This window comes from Tachysurus fulvidraco, chromosome 2 (genome assembly GCF_022655615.1).
Source record: "Tachysurus fulvidraco isolate hzauxx_2018 chromosome 2, HZAU_PFXX_2.0, whole genome shotgun sequence".
In the NCBI taxonomy this organism is placed as follows: Eukaryota; Metazoa; Chordata; class Actinopteri; order Siluriformes; family Bagridae; genus Tachysurus; species Tachysurus fulvidraco.
The window spans coordinates 22,938,326-22,955,825 of record NC_062519.1 but is presented as its reverse complement, the minus strand read 5'-3'; the positions used below and the strand labels follow the sequence as shown (position 1 = coordinate 22,955,825).

At 40.1% G+C, this 17,500-nt stretch overlaps 1 protein-coding gene and 1 pseudogene across 6 annotated transcripts in view; both read left to right on the top strand.

The window, feature by feature from the left end:
- The window catches only part of nav2a (neuron navigator 2a), an 83,148-nt gene that overhangs the window by 12,740 nt on the left and 52,908 nt on the right, over window positions 1-17,500 (top strand). Inside the window, exon 1 of one of the 6 annotated variants that reach the window (XM_047802843.1) lies at window positions 15,488-15,821. The exons of the other annotated variants lie outside the window; for them this stretch is intronic. Coding sequence (XP_047658799.1) covers window positions 15,792-15,821 — 30 coding nt within the window. The 5' untranslated portion in view covers window positions 15,488-15,791. Of the gene's footprint in view, window positions 1-15,487; window positions 15,822-17,500 lie in introns of those variants that run through there. 6 annotated transcript variants of the gene reach the window in all.
- Window positions 9,325-9,475, top strand: LOC113646212 (annotated as a pseudogene).

The following is a 17,500-nucleotide window of genomic DNA, read 5'->3' as shown; positions in this document are numbered from 1 at the left end:
CAGTCTAGCAACCTCCTGAAATATTATAACAACACCATAGCAACCTCCTGAAATATCATAACAACAGTCTAGCAACCTCCTGAAATATTATAACAACACCATAGCAACCTCCTGAAATATCATAACAACAGTCTAGCAACCTCCTGAAATATCATAACACCATAGCAACCTCCTGAAATATTATAACAACACCATAGCATCCTCCTGAAATATCATAACACCATAGCAACCTCCTGAAATATCATAACAACACCATAGCAACCTCCTGAAATATTATAACAACACCATAGCAACCTCCTGAAATATCATAGCAACACCATAGCAACCTCCTGGAATATCATAGCAACAACCCAGCCACCTTCTGGAATATCATAACAACACCCTAGAATTTTTCTAAAATATCATAGAAACCACCAAGCAACACCCTAGCAACCTCCTGGAATATCATAGCAACAACCTAACAACCTTCTGGAATATCATAGCAACACCCTAGCAACCTTCTGGAATATCATAAAAAACCCTAGAAACCTTCTGGAATATCATAGCAACACCCAAGCAAACTCCTGGAATTTCATATCAACACCCTAGCAACCTTCTGGAAAATCATAACAACCAATAAGCAACACCCTAGTAACTTCCTGTAATATCATATAAACCACCAAGCAACACTCTAGCAACCCTGAATGTCCTACTAACAGGTTAATGTGTTAACCCCTTAATCCTTAAATCAACAAACCATTGCACTTACGTTGAATTGAATAGACATGGTCTAGACATACTACTTACTATAATCTACATGTACATAACAAGCTTCATACAGACTTTATCTTTTTTTTTTTAATCTAAATGCACATTATCCTACATGCTCTTCTTTACAGATAGAACTGAACTACACGGTACATTACGTGAGAGAATCTCAAGGCCTAATTCATTCATTCAAGTCCCTTTTTCCACAACAGGAACACTTTAAGGAACCTAGAATCCTTTTATGTAGTGATAGCACAATTTTAAACATGTTATTTGACAAGTATGTTATCAGCTGCATTGTATATGTGTTAATTTACCCCCTGCTGTGCCTATAGATGTGGGCTTGTAGTGTTAATAATGAATAGCCATAAAAGCCTCACAGTAATGCTGATGTGTTTGAGGCAGAATTTTCTGTATATTTATATACTAACCTAGATAAATATGTAATAGCTGCACATATATATTATGCGTAACCTCTATAAATTAAGGAGACGGTTTCTACACAGAATCCCGAGAGACAGTCTGACTTATGATAGCCTAAAGATTGCATTTACCGAGAGCACTTTATGATCGAGCCTCATTCTGTATTCGGTGGGTAAGTTCACCCTGTGCTGTAGATTTAAAGCTAATAAAATAATGAAATCAAAAAAATGACTCGACTTGACTCTGTATACGATGTACAGCCATGAATACATAATGACTCAGAATCAGATCTGGTGCCTTCCAGATGAGGAGGGTTTCCCTGTTGACTCTGGTTCCTCTGCAGGTTCCTTTCTCAAGGTTATCCATGGTTATCTAAACCTATAACTGGATTTCTGTGAAGCTGCTTTGTAACTGTGTTCATTATTAAAAGAGATAAAAAATAATCCCCCCCCCCCCCCGTACATATAAGGCGTCTGAACGACATGTTAAACGTCTGCGCTAACACAAGACAGAAACGAAGTTGATATGCATTTATATTTACATAACGTGTAGTTTTTTTTAGGAGATTATAAATACACAGGGGTATTTGTAACTTCTTGTGTTATATCCAGGTAATATGACGTTTGACCCAAAAATATAAAAAATGCTTCAATCTTATTCAATATATATCTAGCTGCACGAGAGGAACAAAAGCAGGGACATTGATAATTATGATTGATGAAAGAATGGAGATTAATGTTATAGATTCTTCTTTGTCAGATGGATGTGGATTGAAACACAACCTGCTCTAGTCAACCTCTGTGTGGACTGTGCAGCCTCTGATATGAGGAGACATTATGTACACAGTGAGGACGGCAATATGGAGTCTTGTGTGTGTGTGTGTGTGTGTTCATCATTCCATTATCTTCTTTTATGTTGCTTCCTGTTCCCTCAGTGCAGCTCTAAGGGAGCAGAGCGAGTTTAATTACAGAGAACCTGAGCTTCCCATGGGTTTCTATGTGAGTGAATGTGTGTGTGTATATCTCATTTTAATGTCATCGTAGCTCAAGCTTTTGGGTATTAGCAGGAAACAAGGTGCACACTCACACACACACACACACACACACACACACACACACACACACACACACACACACACACACACACACACACACACACACATCAAACCAACTGACGTGCATAATTCTCTCTCTCTCTCTTTTTCACTCTCTCTCTCTCTCTCTCTCTCTCTCTCTCTCTCTCTCTCTCTCTCTCTCACACACACACACACACACACACACACACACACACACACACACACACCAAACCAACTGACGTGCATAATTCTCTCTCTCTCTCTCTCTCTCTCTCTCTCTCTCTCTCTCTCTCTCTCTCTCTCTCTCTCTCTCTCTCTCACACACACACACACACACAATGCAAACTTAGTGTTTTATGGCTCATTAATGGATGTTCATATTATAGGCGGATATGTGCATTTTTTTTTATCACTGGATAATTAATGGATAATTAACATCCTCATCACAGCAGCTGCAGGAGACAGACACACAGACACACAGGACAGGTTTCCCACGCATGCTGTTTAGGGATCCTGCTTCCTATAATCATATAGATCATTACAGAGGACATCATTTAAACACACAGAAACATGGCTGGTTTTCATATCGCAGTGGGGACTTTAATAAACACCTAATTTGCATAAATACAGCATAGGTAGTTTCTATAACATCCAGGGGATGTGATTTAGAGAGAAATCGTGGTCTATGCTCCTGATGAGATGGTTGTTAAGGCTTCATTTTTGTAGAATTGTTGTTCTTCAAATTATAACAGATATCACAAAGGTCTCCCAAAGCAATACAAAAGAATACCAGATGGTTCTGTCCCTTTGTCCACAACAGGAACCCTTCAAGGAACCTAGAATCTTATTAAGGAACTCGGAAACTTTACACTCATTTCCTCTGGAGTTACTGCACCCAAGCCTGTAGTTTCAAGTAGCTTTTTATTTCCATTTCCTGCTTTAAAGTATATATTATTTTTGTGGACCAGTAAGCATTTAGGATGTATTTCCTGTACAGTACTTTACCGATTTCTCACAAATAAACACTCCTCTATTTTTCTGAGGTGAGTTTTCTAAAGCTTACGCAAAAAACATTAGACAGAAATTCCCTTTCTTAATGTTTTAAGCAGCATGAAATTAGGAATTGTGTCCACAACGGTCATAAAGGCCAAATTCAGTTCAGTATTATCTTCTCATTATTCAATAAAAACAATATATTTCTGTACAATAAAGCTCAACATATAATAATGTCCCATAACCAAATCCTATTGCTGTGCACTTTGGACAGCTGTGTATAATATTAAGCATAATATATGAAATATTGTCTTTTGTAGACTCATCATTCACCAGTAGTCATTTTAAACTGACTACTGAGAGGAAAATATTGTTCAATACCGTTTTTGTTTTATAATGCTTACAGCTGTAGCCTTTCCTATGAAGATTGTGCTTATTGTGGGTCATTTTGTATGTTATCACATATGACCACCATCAAGTTCTCTTCAGGGAGAAGAAAAGAATCTCAATAAAACAGAGTGAAGCCCAAATGGACCTCAGTAATCTCAGAGCAGCTGATCTGCATGGTTAAACAGAGATAGTGCAGACAGAGCACTATACACTCTCCAGGGAGCTAGCAAGGCCTTTATGGAAATGAATCTCTGTGTGTGTATGTGTTCAGTTCAGTTTGGTTTTATTTATATAGCTCTTTTAACAATGAACACTGGCAAAAAAATCTTTTAACAATGAACACTGGCAAAAAAATCCAAATCCTCGGGGGTTTCCTCCGGGTACTCCGGTTTCCTCCCCCAGTCCAAAGACATGCATGGTAGATTGATTGGCATCTCTGTCAAATTGTCCGTAGTGTGTGATTACGTGAGTGAATGAGAGTGTGTGTGTGCCCTGCGATGGGTTGGCACTCCATCCAGGGTGTATCCTGCCTTGATGCCCGATGACGCCTGAGATAGGCACAGGCTCCCCGTGACCCGAGGTAGTTCGGATAAGCGGTAGAAAATGAGTGAGTGAGAATTTTAACGGGTCCGGGCAGACCCGTCACGAGGTCCGCCATTTGGTGATGCCCGATATATAGTATTATATTATAGCATGATATAAAACCTTTTAACCTTAAGTCTATAGTATCCAAGGTTTTCACTATCAAGTGAAGTTATCCACTGAATAATAAATGAGACCGAGAATGTAATCATTAGGCTGTCCAAGTAAGACCATCATCAACAGACCAGCCATCTGTAGGGTAACTGTATGGTATCATACACACATCCATATAAGGGTGGATCAGGCAGGACTGGAGGGCAAAAAGAGTCAAGATCGCTGATAATCTGTGTGACTTTAGAGTGAGGGTGAGATAGACAGACAGATAGAGAGAGAGAGAGTCTGTCTAAGTCTAGAACACTAATTATAATGCTGGTTCATAACTGTGGGGTCTAATAAGCTTTATTATTCTAGGTACTAATAAAGATCATGCGCTTCTTGATCCTGCTGTTTTTTCAGTGTTTCCTGGACAAAGCGGTTAAACCTAGAAACCCGAATGAACACATTTGCTCATTGTAATTAACGTAAGTATCATAACAAGCACATTTGTGGTAAATATTTAGCTGAGAAGCACTTTTTAAAGGAGTATAAATGTACTGTACTGTATGTGGGAGTGTTTTACATCTGGGGAGGGATGAAATACCCTTACAAGGTGATGACCCTGTATGCATGATGAAGTTTTTTTTTTGTTAATACAAACATCTTTCCACACAAGTGAGGCTGTGTGTGTGTGTGTGTGTGTGTAGGTGTGAAAGAGAGAGAGACTATGCAATTGTATGCAATTAGTTTTGACCGACTGTATGCCTATCTATGTCTTTGATTACTGGAGGCACATGTGTGTACTCGGCTCAGCTGCAGTTAGTGGCAGGTGGCTATCCTCAAGGTATGTAGTGGCTGGACACACACACACACACACACACACACACACACACACACACACACACACATACACATACATACACATACACACATACACACACCTCAATACAGTGCTTATTCTACTGTATAAACATAGTCAAAACTCTTAAAAATGGTCTGTGTATGTGTGTGTGTGTGTGTGTGTGTGTGTGTGTGTGCGTGTGTGTGTGTAGAGATGTAAAAGCATGTTGATGCGTTCTGTGTTTCCGTTCCTAATAAGGACATTGTGTTCGAGGCTCATATTCACCCTTAACTGCTCCTATTTAAACAGTTTGCTTGGTATGGCTTATGTAATTTACACTATAGCAGTGTGTAATGCAGAAGGTCACAGTAAGTTAATGACATAACAGTTACGTTAAGGTATTGAAGCTTAGTGTTATCATTTGTTGACTGACGGAATTTTTACAAGCTGTCCATTTCAGAAATCCTCTTACTGGTCGGTAAAACACTTTGACATATGCTGTCATACAGCGCTGTGGTTGTTGAGTCAATCAAACCTAACATGTACATGTTGTGTGTTCAGATAAATGTCTAGAAATACTTATTAGCTACTGCGATGATGCAGTGCATTACACTATAAATCATGGTGGCTTATTTAGTACCCTGAATTATAAATAGCATGCATTAATATAAATAACAACATCAATTCCGTGTTGTGTTAGTACACTACATGACTACAGCGAGGAGTCCAGCACTGTCAAGATGTACTAGTGGTTTTATTCTGTATTTGGGTGGATTCAAAGAGAGGAGAACACATTGAAGCTAAAATGTCACTGAGGCCCTCTAGTGGCTGGTTGGGATTTATTTGTAAAAATAGTCTTCTGACGTTTCAGTTGATCTCTAATCAAGGTCATCACATAATCAAGGTTACCAAACTATATATTTTTAATGTGTTATTTGATAATTTATAATAATAATAATAATAATAATAATAATAATAATAATAATAATAATAATAATAATAATAATAATAATAATAAATGGTATGGGGCTTAGTGGGTAGCACGTTCGCCTCACACCTCCAGGGCCGGGGTTCGATTCCCACCTCTGCCTTGTGTGTGTGGAGTTTGCATGTTCTCCCCGTGCCTTGGGGGTTTCCTCCAAGTACTCCGGTTTCCTCCCCCAGTCCAAAGACATGCATGGTAGGTTGATTGGCATCTCTGGAAAATTGTCCATAGTGTGTGATTGTGTGAGTGAATGAGAGTGTGTGTGCCCTGCGATGGGTTGGCACTCCGTCCAGGGTGTATCCTGCCTTGATGCCCGATGTGACGCCTGAGATAGGCACAGGCTCCCCGTGACCCGAGTAGTTCGGATAAGCGGTAGAAAATGAGTGAGTGAGAGTGAGTAAATGGTATGGTTGATGATGTGATTGACAGTTTGTACATGAACCTGAAGCTCTTGACAGTAGTAATGACTGGCCCCAGCTGATACTTATGAACTTCCCATTGACAGGAGGCTTGTCTTGTATCCAGCCGTCCTACTGCAGGACTGCCATCGTCTACGTCTACAGCAAGTTCTGGAAGGCGAGCTGGACTTACCATGATAGCAAGGGGAGGGTTTGAAGAGACCATTACTCCTCTGTCCCTTTCCACATAGCTGCTGCATGCTTGAAAAGCTTATAGAAGGTCTCTGGATCCTCTGTGGCAGTCTGTAGATGTGGTGGGCTCATTGCACAGGACGAGAAATTCTTGGTGTTGGGTTTGGTTTCCATGGCGTTTTAAAAAATGTTTGGTTTTGGCGTTACTGTACTGATGGTTTTGGCGTTACTGAACTGTACCTGGTGTGTGAGGGTATAGAGGAAGACTGGATGTAGGTGAGATTTTAGCGAGCTTTTTTACAACTTGAGTATGCAGGCTAGAGCATAGACTGCATATTAAAGTATACACATGTGACTCATAATCACAATATCGGGTGTCGCCTAGAAAAGGGTGGAGTCTTAACACTACTATGACGATAGTACAGATGTGTAGGTGTTAATTTATTACCTGACATCACACACTGCTTGTCATAAACTAGAGAATCATTAAACCTGCAGTGTGATGTCGTTAGATCGGTGTACAGGAAGTGCACATGAATTTATAGTTCATAGCTCACTTTCACCCAGCTCACTTCCTGCATCTCTGATCGTTTTCATTCAAACATAAACAGGGAGTGTGCGCTTTCGTTTGTGTGTGTTAGTCGCTAGCTCCTCATCCGAGAGATCCACTGACGCATGGCCAGCGTGTGTTCACTCCAGGTGTGTTTATACTTCTGTCACACAGGTGATATTTAAGAGTTTTCACACTAAGTTCATATCCAGAATCTATTTTTGAGTTGTTTAGTCATTGCATGTTTGCTTTCACATAGACAAATTTTATCTGAATTGTAAATAGTTGGCTGTTGCTGTCACGTTTGCTGTGTGCAAGCCTATTTTAAACAGAAGGGAAGATATCATATTAGTATTTCTTTAACGAATGATAGTGGTGATGCTATATGTCATACAGTATGAAGCCCTTCAAGCAGAAAGAAAACTGTATTTATAGTTACTTACTCAACCTGAGTATAGCTCCATATCTTACAACAACAGTCTTTATCCTGCACACAACATGCTTTTCCTCACTGCTGTGAAAATGAAGGCAACAAGTCACATGACATGTTCAGACTCCAGGCTACAAAACACACCTCACCACTTGACTGAACTGTCTGCGCTCATAACTTCCTTGGCTTTGTTACAAATACCAACCATGTGCACAATTTAATACATAAATACTTTAGGGTACATAGGAGCATCATTCATTTACCTTCAAGAAGCACTTTGTGATGGGTTTGAAAGGGTTGTGCTGGATCTGGTACCTGTTGGATGTTGATGACGTGACCTTTTTTCGATCTACTTAATTTACTCGAATGCATGCTAAGACATGAAACAAATCTAATTCTTCTCATATATATATATATATAGTATATATGGATCCACTTCGTTTTAAAATTGTGAAATTTTGTCTGACCGTTGCTGCACATCTGGAAACGTTACACAGCATCTTCCATGCAAAACCCTATACTGTAGGCTTCATAAGGCATTAAAACGTGTCAAAACATTTGTGTTGTGCTACATAATTACCATATACTCTACAGCTGTCATGTGGTATGACTACAAGAAATAATCTAAAAATTCTGAGTTATATCAGTGTATCTATATTATTATAAATTATACTATACTGTACATTGATCTTTGGTGAAGTCCTGTTTTGCTTCAGTGTTTTAAAATCTCAACAATATCATGTGGTGCGACCCCTGACATATTATGTTCTGCTCCCTTATATCTCTGTTATCCCATTTAATTCTATTTATTTGTACGCGATTTGTCTCAAAGCAGCTTTACAGAAGTGTAGAAACGAAATATGAAAGAAACAAACGAATAAATAAAAAAGCCCCCCCGTTCAGTATCTCGGTTTCTCCGCTGGGAGATTAAATGATTTTAATGGATTTATTTATTATAGGATGTGAGATTTATTTCTGAGTATTCCTTGTGGACTTTAATTTCATTAGTATATAAAGAGATTTGCACACAGGCTTTTGCCACCCTGATAAATCCATCAGACATTATGTTGTTAACGTAATGTCATTCCGGACCACACTCTATCAATTTTCACTAATGTAAGTCCGAAGACGTCTGAGGGTCTGTCAGCAGTAGGGCCTTCATGAGTCAGTATGAGGTTTTAGTGCAACCTCCACACTGCAGTCATGAGTGAATAAGAGAAACGTTGACATTAATTAACAGCCTTGTTCTTCGCTTATGTTTATAAATGGCCTACAGCTGTAAACATCTGTACCTGTGATAAAAACCATGTTAGCTATCTAGCTAAGAGTTTTAAATCCATTTACATAATTATGCTATCCTCCTGCTATAGGACATGCTGGCATACCCTACTCTCCTTAATTATGCATAAATGTCATGCTAATTATCAACATCAGCCACATATCATGTGAGCAACTGATGCGTGTCATTTGGAATGCATGAGATTTTCTTACATACTGTTTCTGGTGCATCTCATATAAATCAACTGGCTTTTTTTTCTGTCATATTTTTACAGTGTATTAGTTATTTTCCATTAAATGGGAGTCCAACAGTCATGTGGTGTGGTGCGATCGTCTGATCATTAATACTTACCTGGCAGGGGCAATACCATGATCAAGGAGGTAGTTTGCCCAAAGCGAGGCTCGGCCATTGCACTCGGGCTGTGCTGACCTTTGCGAATTCCCCAAATGCAGGAATCTCGACTGCATAATTTCTGATGGGGCAAGTCGTGGCCTACTGGTTAGAGAGTCTGACTCGTAATCCTAAGGTTGTGGGTTCGAGTCTCGGGCCGGCCACAACTAAGGTGAGAAAGGCACTGAACCCCCCAACTGCTCCCCGGGCACCGCAGCATAAATGACTGCCCACTGCTCCGAGTGTGTGTTCACTGCTGTGTGTGTGCACTTTGGATGGGTTAAATGCAGAGAACGAATTCTGAGTATGGGTCACCGTACTTAGCCGTATGTCACTGTCACTTCACTTCACTTCACTTTTGCATGTTCTCCCTGTGCCTCGGGGGTTTCCTCCGGGTACTCTGGTTTCCTCCCCCGGTCCAAAGACATGCATGATAGGTTGATTGACATCTCTGGAAAATTGTCCGTAGTGTGTGAGTGTGTGTGCCCTGTGATGGGTTGGCACTCCGTCCAGGGTGTATCCTGCCTTGATGCCCGATGACGCCTGAGATAAGCAGATACGTTCGGATAAGCGGTAGAAAATGAGCGAAACATTTAACAGCAACATCCGGCAAACATCTGTAAGATCTATAAGACTTTTAAAATGTCAAAACATTTTTTACGGTATATAAATAATACTTACTCTTAAAATACAGTATACAGTATCATGTGGTATGATCTCAAGAAAATAATATGAAAAGAATTTAAGCGTAAGTGTGAATCTGTATGTTATTGTAAATGGTATATTGTAATGTTATTATAACTGTATATTGAACTTTGGTGAGTTCTGCTTCAGTCGTCGATTTGGTCCTTGTTAAATTTGAGTAAACTTAAATGCCACAAACTAATCATGTGGCGCGACCACTGTACATAACAGATCCGTACTTCACCACTGATATGCCTATATACAGTACTCATCTTGGCTGGGCATCAGCGAGGGATTTTGGTTAGACGTATTCCATGAATGATTAAACGTTGAAAAGTTTCCCTTGAAAGAAATCGTCAGGAATGTGAATGTGCTTCCTCATAACTTGCTGGAGATTCAAATCAAAGGGCAGCAACTGACTGTGTGTGTGTGTGTGTGTGTGTGTGTGTGTGTATATGTGTGTGTGTGTGTGTGTGTGTGTGCGGGCGTGCGTGCGTGTGTGTGCGTGTGTGCATGTGTTACTGTTGCTTGTGTGTGTTAAATTCTGTTTCTTTTATACACCTTTGCCTTCCAGACATGTCTCCATGGCAACCTCAAGTTTGTGTGTGTGTGTATGATGGCAGACTGACAGCTCAGCAGATTCTTTTGTATAGTAGTTGCTGACCTTGTTGTCCTTTGTACCCTCCTGAGCTTGCTCCTTCCGGGAACATGTCTGTTTGTGCGTGCCTGTGTGTGTGTGTGTGTGTGTGTGTGTGTGTGTGTGTGTGTGTGTGTGTGTGTGTGTGTGTGTCCCAGATGTAACAGTAAAAAGATATTTCCATGCTGAGTTTTAATTAAACCGGGGTAAAGATAAAGATGCGTTTTTATGCATGAAGAGACAGAGACTGATAATGAGACCCGGAGGACAGAAAGAAACAGGCAGAGAGAGATAGATAGAGAGAGAGAGAGAGAGAGAGAGAGAGAGAGAGAGAGAGAGAGAGAGAGAGAGAGAGAGACAGAAATAAATAACCCTTGAGGACACTTCAACTCGTCGTCCACAAGAAGTCTCAGCTTTTCTTTTATTCTTCTTGTCTGGTCCTCTGAAATCCTGAAAGGACATAGTGAGTAACGGTGAATAGTGAGCAGTGGTTTTGGACACGTCCTCAGTGTAGTAGCGATGACGTTTAATTGGCTTTGTATAGCCGATCAAGTGTGTGGTTTGGGATACAGTGGAGTAATGATGGTGAGAATTTTGTTATGGTATATAAAGAGGCATTGTTTTGAAGAGGTTAGTGTGGTATATAGTCTAGACAGTATTGAGAGCAGCTCTGCTGTATGGGTTAGAGACTGTAGCAGTGAGGAAAAGACATGAGGCAGAGATAGAGGTAGCAGAGATGAGGATGTTGAGGTTGTCTTTACGAGGGACGAGGATGGACAGGATTAGGAACGAGCACATCAGAGGGACAGATCAGGTTGGCTGTTTCGGGGACAAAGTCAGAGAGGATAGATTGAGATGGTTTGGACATGTACAGAGGAGGGAGATGGTTATATTGGTAGAAGGATGTTGGAGATGGAGCTGCAGGTAAGAGGTCAAGAGTAAGGCCAAAGAGGAGATATATGAATGTGTTAAATGTGAACATGAAGGTAATTGGTGTGAGAGTAGAGGATGCTGAGGATAGAGTTAGTTGGAAACTGATGATTCGCTGTGACGACCCCTAACAGGAAAAGCTGAAAGTGGATGAAGTGTGGTAAACAGTCAGTGGAGGTACTAGGGCAGGATATGGAACACAACATGGGTCTAAGGCACTGCAGTTATTTCAACAAAGACACACATAATATACGGCTTAAATAATAAATCTAGTTTTCACACACACACACACACACACACACACACACACACACACACACACACACACACACACACACACACACACACACACACAAACCACTTTTTTAGGATTAAAACTTTTATAGGGTAACTTTGTAGTGTGCGGTGTTTAGAGAGAGCGGAAATACACAGGAACGCCACGCACAACGATAAGTCCGCAGCAGATGGAGCGTTTGTGTGTCTGCTTGATGTGTCTAGTTGCGTCATTGCTATAAATAAGCGTTTGTGCGTTGTTGGAAAAACTTGCTGCTGTAGAGTTTACTAGATTTCCTCGTTTCCACAATGTGACTAATGGAGGAGGAAGGACTGTGCCAATTATTAGCTGGATGAGATTTTCAACACGCATGCTGCTGTTATTGTTGTCGCAGGAAAATTTGTTCATAAGATGATATGAACGTAGAAAATAACCTCACTTCTGAACGTCCGAACGCAATAAACGTTACAGTACTGCACGTGACAGATTTTCTTTCTTCTTGGTGGAACGGATCCGAACACAAGAGCACTATATACTGTATACAGCACAAGGAACTCAAAGGGCAGCTGTTTTCCCCAACGTATCTGCCTACATCTCTACTAGAGAATTGCTTTCTGACTGGAGCACAATTGCAGCATTCACACAAATCCACATTTATTTCTAACAAGCCAGGACGTAGGCGACTAATCACTTTCTACACAAAGAGTAATTAAAGCTCTGTGATGTAAGTAAGTATGATTCCACCACCATGAGGTGCACATGAACATCGAAGCTACTGAACATTTACACCATCTCTGTCACCAAAACAGATTATTCCTTTAAGATGAGATCTGTAGACAAACGAGCACTCAAAAATGTGACTGTAACTAGTCTGTCTGTGTTTTCCCTTGTTTCTGTCTGCTGTCATTCCCTGATGTTAATTGTTGACCCCGTCCACCTATTTGTTACCACGGACATTTAATTGCATTCAATCTCTTCCCCAGGTGTTTTGTCTTAGTCCTTGTCTGTCTCCGTCTTGTGATTGGTTCTTGTTCACTATATGTACTCTGTTTTGTTCACTTCCTGGTTGTGAGTCGTTGTTTGGTGTTTAGTATGTTGTCTGTTTATGTCTCTGTTCCCTGTCCTGCTCAGTGTTCTGATCTGTTTTGCCTGCTTGTTCATTGTTCGTTTCCTGTTTTGCGTATTAAATAGTAACTGCACATGGATCTGCATTTGCCTGTGTCAATCCTTGACAGTGACGGCTCCATAATTTAATTCTCCGTATTTAATCTGGATTTTTCTTCATAACGTTCCATTTTACATGAAATGTGACACTTTGTTTCTGCAGTTACTTCAGTCTGGTACTGGTGTTACTTTTATTTTGCTCAGCGAATAATCAGGACTGTGCAATTAATTAATTAATTAATCAATTGTATTTATTTTTTATTTTTAATATAATAGATGCAAATTATATTAATAAATAATACATATTATTACATTATTAAATATCCTATTTATTTTTAATCAATTCATAAATTATATATAAATTAATTACAGACTGAACCGATTAAAATTAACATGTTTATTTTTGTACACCTGACATGATTTGAGTCTTTATATTCAAAGTCCTGAATAAATTTTTTTTAAACACTGCACTATTCTAGGAGGGGGCACGGTGGCTTAGTGGTTAGCACGTTCGCCTCACACCTCCAGGGTTGGGGGTTCGATTCCCGTCTCCGCCTTGTGTGTGTGGAGTTTGCATGTTCTCCCCGTGCCTCGGGGGTTTCCTCTGGGTACTCCGGTTTCCTCCCCCAGTCCAAAGACATGCATGGTAGGTTGATTGGCATCTCTGGAAAATTGTCCGTAGTGTGTGTGTGTGTGAATGAGAGTGTGTGTGCCCTGCGATGGGTTGGCACTCCGTCCAGGGTGTATCCTGCCTCGATGCCCGATGAAGTCTGAGATAGGCACAGGCTCCCCGTGACCAGAGACGTTCGGATAAGGGTAAAAAATGAATGAATGAATGAATGCACTATTCTAGCGCACATTGTGTTACTGCCTAAATTTAATACTACACTTAGTCCTAATCACCTCCAGCATCATGAATCTGTTTTATATTAATACAAAGTAAACTGATCACGTTGATTTAGTAATTAGAAACTTGTTTAAATTACATTGAAAATAGACGGACTTTAATGACGCAGGCCACAGAACTTACTCACATGGCTTTAAGCAGGTTCTTAGTGTCTGGTGATGTAAATGTACAGTATACTGTATGTAAGTGACATGTGAGGAACTGCACTAGGGAGTTAGTAAATTACACACATTTCACGTTTATGTCAGAACGAGCATGCCAGCTGACGCGCGTTTCTGTTCTGCTGGAAGTGTACGTGATGACGCTTGTACTTTCAGTAAAATCATGTGCTAACCCTAGCTAATAAAGAAGCTTCCTTACAATGTGGTCTCATTTTAAACATTCACCAAACACATCCCCAGGCCATACTGTGATATTCTAAGTTTTATTTCCGCCTTTGGTTTGTTTGTCACTCTGTGTGTGTGTGTGTGTGTGTGTGTGTGGTTGTGTGTGTGTGTGTGTGTGTGTGTGTGTGTGTGTGTGTGTGTGTGTGTGTGTGTGTTTGTGTGTAATTTGCCATAAAATGAAATTCAGACATACATCAAAGAATCCAGATGTACATTAAAGAGCGACATTAAGGCAGGAAGTTAAGATTACACCCAGTGTTTCATTGCTTTGTGTGTATGTGTGTGTGTACACATTTGGTAACCCTTTAGACTCCAGATGGCCTCCATAGCTGCATACTGTGTTGTTTTCTTTTGAAAATTCAGTGCTACAGTCTGATTTGTATCCTCAGACCTGTAGCTGTAATCTCAGAACCCCTGTGTGACATAATACACTCCGTCATTGTACTTTACATCTTTCATTCCGTGCTTATCAGGATCACTTAAAGATCACCTGCAGTATGTGAGCTCGTGTTTCCCAATGAAGGAAAAAATTATACTTTTAGTAGACATCCTTTAGCTTCCACAGAAGGAGGATTTATATGTCTATTTTGAAAGAGAACTTTACTTCGGCTGATTTTAAAGCGATTTAGTGAAACAAATAATCACTAAAGTCACATTTATTCAGTAATTACAGCTTATATATTGCTAATTTATTAGTAGATCCACTAAATCCTGTCTAGTGTATGAGACAAAAGGCTTTTCGTGAATATGTGAAACACACACACACACACACACACACACACATCGCCATTAATTACTGTACATGCAGCAGTGACACCCTGTGTGTGTGTGTGTGTGTGTGTGTGTGTGTGTGTGTGTGTGAAGAGAAAATTATGCAGCAGCTAAAAATTCCAACCAGTAGTTACTGACACTACACCTGCTGAGAGAGAGAGAGAGAGAGAGAGAGAGAGAGAGATGTGGTAACAGAGGATGAGAAGAAAGAGGGAGGGAGTGGAAGGTTGAACGAGGGCTTAGTTTATACACTGATCCAGTGAGCAGCAGCTCCATGTTTTATTTGTTAGTTTTCCTGCTCGCTCTCTCTCTCTCTCTCTCTCTCTCTCTCTCTCTCTCTCTCTCTCTCTCTCTCTCTCTCTCTCTTACTGGTGTGTGGCAACATGGAATTCGGAGTGGATTATAAATGGACATTTTCTGCATACGGAAGCAAAAGAAGATAATCAGGACTGAGAAGTGTTAGAGAAGCTGTGTGTGTGTGTGTGTGTGTGTGTGTGTGTGTGTGTGTGTGTGTGTGTGTGTGTGTGAGACATTCATTGTGCGTGTGATATTATATGTGTTTATATGTGTCTGTATGTCTGAGAAGAGATGCCTGTCATCCTCATGTCTACTATGATGAAATCTGGACTTCCAACTCATGCTGTGCTGCTGCTAAACACACACTCATATGAGACATCAAGAGCCAGCACACTTACAGGTTAGAGGAGTGTGTGTGTGTGTGTGTGTGTGTTAGGTGTGCAGTATTGCTGTGATGATTCATCAGTACGGAGCGGTACAGTGTTAGAAGATAATATATTCCAGTAGTTTCTATAACTACATACAGACCTGACACTACCTTCACTTGACACTGTGTGTGTGTGTGTGTCTGTGTGTGTGTTGCTCTCCACACTGTGACTTATTTTTTAATTAATGAAAGGAAATCTTGTATATTTGAAGGACTAATGTGGATCTGTGTGTTTTTTTAACATCGTATATGCTCGTTTGGCTTTAAAACAGCTGTGTGTGTGTGTGTGTGTGTGTGTGTGTGTATGTGTGTGTGTATGTGTGTGTGTTATTTTCGAGATCACTTATGCTAGGCAACAGTTCTGACTCTTTCTCCGTCTCTATCTCTCTTGCTCTCCGTGAGCATGTTTGAGCACCATGTAAGGTTATGCCAAACAAAGGGGTGTGTGAGGGGGTGAGTGATACTTACATTTATCACCTTATGGGAACCAAATGTCCCCATGATAATGTGTTTATATTTATATTGTTTTATATTGTTGTAGGCAGAGTTAAAACCTGGGGTTAGTAGATTGGGATAGTAAGTTAGCAACTGTAATAGTGTGTGTGTGTGTGTGTGTGTGTGTGTGTGTGTGTGTGTGTGTGTGTGTGTGTGTGTGTGTGTGTGTGTGTGTGTGTGTGCGCGATGAGTTACATTTTCTGTCAGACTATTGTGATTCAATTCTGTACCTCAGTACATACTGCATTTGATTCCATACCTACTGCATGCAGTTTAGTTTATACTGCATTTGATTTTGCACCTATTGCATTTGATTCAGTACCTACCGCATTTGATTCCATACCTACTGCATTTGATTCCATACCTACTGCATTCGATTCAGTACCTACCGCATTTGATTCCATACCTACTGCATTTGATTCCATACCTACTGCATTTGATTCCATACTTACTGCATTTGATTCCATACCTACTGCATTCGATTCAGTACCTACCGCATTTGATTCCATACCTACTGCATTTGATTCCATACCTACTGCATTTGATTCCATACCTACTGCATTTGATTTCATACCTACTGCATGCAGTTCAGTTTTTTACTGCATTTGATTTTGATTAATTTAATTTTATTTAACTCTGTGCCTACTGCATTTGATTCGGTACCTATCGCATTCAATTTAGTACCTTTCAGAATTCATTCATTAAAGAACCGAATGCAGTAGGTACCGAATCGAATGCATTCGATTCGGTACCTACTGTATTCGGTTCTTTAATGAATGAATTTGATTCAGTACCTACTGCATTTGATTCTACACCTATTGCATTCCAAATCCGTACCTCCTAAATTTGATTAAAGTTTAGTTTTATATAGTTCAGGTACAGTTTAAAAAGAGATGACACACTGCTTTCTGCCATGTTTGATTCTGCCATCTCTTCTGCATCAGTCATGTTGCATTCTGGGCTAGAGCAGTGTGCATTGGCTCCATGCTGCAGAATCTAAGCAGAATCATTAAGTCACCTGGCTATTTCTCACCTAGGATTTTATGAATACTGAGAATGCAGACATACTGTCTTGTAGCATTCTGCTTTTCATCTGCTGTATAGGACGCCTTTCCATCAGCACTGATGGAGATGATTTAGTCACCCTCTAGTGGTAA